The sequence below is a fragment of the Aplysia californica genome, unplaced genomic scaffold (assembly GCF_000002075.1).
Source record: "Aplysia californica isolate F4 #8 unplaced genomic scaffold, AplCal3.0 scaffold01266, whole genome shotgun sequence".
Classification (NCBI taxonomy): domain Eukaryota; kingdom Metazoa; phylum Mollusca; class Gastropoda; order Aplysiida; family Aplysiidae; genus Aplysia; species Aplysia californica.
The window spans coordinates 127,221-131,903 of NW_004798536.1; the positions used below are offsets into that span (position 1 = coordinate 127,221).

The 4,683-nt window shown below is 39.1% G+C and overlaps 2 protein-coding genes across 2 annotated transcripts in view; one reads left to right on the forward strand and one right to left on the reverse strand.

Moving 5' to 3' along the window:
- LOC101851238 (NADH dehydrogenase [ubiquinone] 1 beta subcomplex subunit 11, mitochondrial) overlaps positions 1–4,446 on the forward strand; it is a 10,381-nt gene extending 5,935 nt beyond the window's left edge. Inside the window, exons 2-3 of the mRNA XM_005112420.3 lie at positions 1,671–1,804; positions 3,420–4,446. Of these exons, the coding sequence (XP_005112477.1) occupies positions 1,671–1,804; positions 3,420–3,570 (285 nt within the window). The 3' untranslated portion in view covers positions 3,571–4,446. The remainder of the gene's footprint in view (positions 1–1,670; positions 1,805–3,419) is intronic.
- Positions 1–4,683, reverse strand: part of LOC106013781 (glutathione S-transferase alpha-5) — a gene marked incomplete at its 3' end in the record, with an annotated part of 6,577 nt that overhangs the window by 1,049 nt on the left and 845 nt on the right.

The following is a 4,683-nucleotide window of genomic DNA, read 5'->3' on the forward strand; positions in this document are numbered from 1 at the left end:
AGTAACAAAAGATGTCAACATGAACTTGTGACAGAAGCGTCGCTCGTTCTCCGAGTGGTGACGACCTATGTGTTTGTTTTAATAACATGGCACTCGGTCTTCCTCGTCTGATACATTTCATTTTATTGTCACCCTTGTGCAAAATCAGCAACAAAATAAAAATTACAAACAAAATACAAACCACCACCACTAACAACAACAATGCGGCTACTTTCGATTGGGACCTCAGATGGGAATGGTTTGTTTTCTTCATCTTGATCAGTCCTGCCTAAGACGGCCACTTGTCTTATACGGCTACTTTTCTCCTTGACAATGGGTGGCCGTCTTACACAGGTTTGACTGTACCCCCAAAAATGCCAGTACGCAGCGCTGGTGACTGGTGAAAGGGGCCAGTAGTCAGTGAGTTCAGAGAGGCTCAGGCTCAACCCAGTTTGCAGCCAGGAAAATATAGAGACCTACAATGTAACAATGGTATTGTTAAATTAATTTTTTTAAAAAGTTCCATGTGTTCGGAGGACTCTCTTGGTCGCGGTATTTATTCTTCTCAGTATATTGTTTTTTTTGGTAACCTAATTTTTTTCGGACCCGGTTTAAAAATTAGAGATAGATTCCCTAGAGACTGTTTCATTCATGATCCTCAGTTGTAAAACACTTTTCTTGATCATTTTTATTTGCTTTACCTGAATTTTGATTTTATAACGACTGCAAATTATATTATGAGTTTATGAGATGTGTGGATGTTTTTTCGAACTACAATAGGCCTGACTGTGCAGGTTGTAATTGTAATTAGTAATACTAATAGTCCTAATTCACTTGACTTTGTTTTGAATTATCCATGGAGGTTGTCGTGGGGTTGCTCCCCCGACCTAAAAAAAATTGGAGGGGCATTGTTTAATTTGATGTTTGAGAAAATTAGGTTTGATATTTTCTTGAAAACAAATGACTTGCGAGGGATTAGTGGCCTTGTTCTGCAGCGAAATTAAAAAAAAAATACAGCAGTTTAGTCCCCAAAACCATGCATCTGCATGCGGGTCCGAAGGTAAAATTTTATCATTTTCTAACATCACTCGATGCAGTTCTTTTAGAACAATTTTTCCTATATCTTTATAATGCAGCTATAATTTATCAATTCCATGATTTGTTCTTTTTGACCTTAAATAACCAAAATCTTTTAAAAATGTGTTTCTGTAATTGGTCAGTTCCATTTGTTATAAAATTTAGTGGTGCTGGTTTAGCTGGACCAGAGGTCTCTCATGCTACCTTGGTCTACCATTACTCCCGCCTAATCAGCCACGCTCTACTACGTAGTGTAAGTCCCCCCTGATTGGCCACGGTAAAGACAGTTTTGAGGGCATTTTTATACCAAAGATGGGGGCATTTCATTACACAATTGACGTGTATGGGTGGATGGATTACTTCTTGTTGCAGTCTTGTTTACATTTATGATCAAAGAATTTTACGGTGGTAAAGATCATTAGACCTGAACAAAGTAGATAAAGAAAGGAGTTGCCTTCCTCCTCCCCCCCCCCCCACACACACTTTTTTCACAAGCTCCTTTCTAAACACAAATTCTCAGGTCCTGTGAAGTTTTTAAAAATTATATCACAGTTTTACTGCATGCATAGTAACTGATCCTTTTGATGTCACAACTTTTCTTTTTCTGTCTTCAGAACTGGACATCATACGGCTATGAGCCAGGGGATCGGGACAGCGACTGGTTTTACCACCATTTCTTCATGTTTGCCACAGTGACTGTTGGTGTCTGCTGGGGTGGCTTCATACTGTCTTACATGCCGGACATGAAGTAAGTACACGTGATCTCTGTGGGTTTATTGTTAGGTTCGTCTTGCCTTGCATAAACATACAATATGTGAATTCAATTCCCCCTGCGGAGAAGATATTTTATCAAAGAGCCTGCCATAACTCTGTTTTTCTCTTTACTGGCATCTGTGGTGCAGTGGCTAGGTGCTTCGCAATTGCACACAGAATACACAAGTTCGATTCCTGTGTTGGGAGAAACTTTATTTAGTATCTTAACTTTGTCTTCTGCTGGGAGGTTGTATCCCTCTCAGCCCTTCTTGGCCCTGACAGGCAGAGTCGAAGCAGCCCACTTCTCACACCTAAGGAGCCTGCCTCATATTTTCTTGTCTCTAAACAGTGTCGAAGGGAGCATGTAACATCTACAACTATGATTACAATCATACCTCTCTGCCTTTTGGGGTATGCTAGAATGGCACTGAATTCAGAGAGAAAGGCAGTCCATTTTGATTTGCAACCTAGTATTGAAGTATTTTTTGTGGAAGATTTTGAATGGGGAAAAAATTGGGGGGAGGTGGCAGTTGGAACTTTGAATTAGAACTTTTAAGTTGCAAGGGGTGTCATGTCAAAAAAGTTTGAGATCTTGTCACATATGTATTATATTTATATCTTCTACACACATACCAATACAGAGACAAAATTATTATTCGAAAGAAGGAGGCTCAGTGTGCATTTAATCACCAAGTATATTGGAGTCTGCTGAAACAGGACATGGTTAATCTGAAAACAGTTGGACAGAGAAACAAAATACAATCCCCGGTTGTTGTTTTGTTCTTTTTCGTAATTTGAGGAATCTCTCTTAATCTCAACTGCAAACATGGCTGAACCGAAGAAAACCTGCAGTGCAGCAGATTTCGGTTTAAGCAGATTCCACTGTACTGTACGAAACACCCACTACGTTCTTGGTTATTTATTGTGGGGGCAACCTTCAGACCAGCACATTGTCGATTGTGGCATGGCCGTAATGAAAAGGTTTGTCATTGATAATAACTGCGCTGGTCTTTGTCTAAAAATAAAGTTGAACAGGCGATTGCATCAGTGTCTGTGGTGTGAAACAGTTACACTCTTCACAGTCACACGCGGAAGACATGAGTTCGGTTCATGTGTGGGGAGAATTTTTTTATCCAGGGTACATCTATGTATGTCTGCTTAGTTTTCTATTCGTCTCTGCCAAGATTTTCCCTGACAGACAGGGTCAAAACAACCTGCCTCCTAAATGACGATAGTTGTGTCAATAGGGGCATAAAACATTCACAATTGCCTTTTTGAAATTATTACACGCATATAGTAAAGGCCTCCTATATATATAGCAAACAGCTTTTCGGGACCTGAATTTTTTTTACCTGGTATACACTATTAATTCTGTGTATTCTAAACATGTACATATAGCGAAATTTGTTCATATGAAAAGATTTCCATGTTCCGCCGATTTCAGTATGTGCGTGCTTGTAACTGTATATGCTTTAGTAGCGGAGGCTGACAATAATGAGAAGTGGGGTCTCTAAATGCAATAACATTGTTTCTTCGGCATCAATGGACTACCTTCCGGGAGGTATTTAAAAGGTTTTGTTCTCAATCTCCTTTTTTTTTTTTTTTTTCAGATTTGCCGACTGGTGCCAGAGAGAAGCGTTCCTTGAGCTTGAGCGCAGAGAGCGGCAAGGTCTCCCCCTGGTGGACCCGAACTACACCAACCCGGAGTCGATAGCTCTGCCGTCAGACGAAGACATCGGAGAGCAAGAGATCATCATCTAGGAACTTTTTTGTTTTGTTTCTTTGTTTTTTTTGTTTTTTTTTACTAAATATCCTTGTGATGATCGGCTTGTCATTTTTGTGCGTGTGTGACCCGTACATTTGTGCTGAAAGGATGGGAGAATTTTTCGGACCTGCTGGTGACGAGATGTAGTGGTATCTCATGTGGGGATGTTTTTTTTTTAATCGAAACATTCAATACTGGATGTTGACTAAAGAAACTTTTTACAAAAAAGTTTAACAAAAAAGGTTTTTGTCCTTAATTTGTTTCTTTTTTTTTTTCTTCTCATATTGTTGAAAATGTTATGGTGGGGTTTTTTTTCGGTGTAAGGGAATTGCTGCTGTACCTTGCATTGTAAGCATTTCTCTTTTCAGACTAAATTTTCCACCAATAGAACCAAGTTGGGAAAACAGGGGAAAAGTAGAGAACATTGTGCGTTAATCTCATGTCTTTTGCGGGTTAGAAGTAGTTCAGAAAGACTCATTGAAAGTGAATCATTTTCCCATCGTGCTTGCAAATGCTTAGTGGTAACTAGAGACTGACAGACCGTTTGTCATTGTTCTCCGTAAGCAATTTCTGAAGCGCAATCTCTGTTATTGTCTCTTGTCTACTGACCTGTTGGTGTTCTGACCCTACACAGTTACTGATTGACTTCGATCAAGTTTAAGACGGCCAGCTTGACTTTGTTTTGTTTTATTGGTGTTAAAGTGTACGGTAATGCATAAGTGAGCCTAAAAAAACATTGAATAGTCTGGATTATTCCTAGAGAAGCGTTTAGTTGAAATCGAGGAATTTCCAATACCGGTACCGGTTTTTTCTCTTATGATAGAATATAATGTACATAATTATTAAAACCTTAATAAAAAATGGAAAAAGTATTTTTGTTTTTCGTTTTTACTACTATTGTTGTCTTTAAGTCATGCAGTCAGTTAATAATAATAATAATAATAATAATTGCATTTATATAGCGCATATCCATGCTCAAGAGCCTGCTCTATGCGCTTTACAACTATTATTACCCCAGCAGACCCTCTGAGAACACTCAGAAACATTCTCAGCTTCTGCGGAAGCATACAGTGCAAGCTGCGGATTTCACGCGCTCAAACACTATCAAA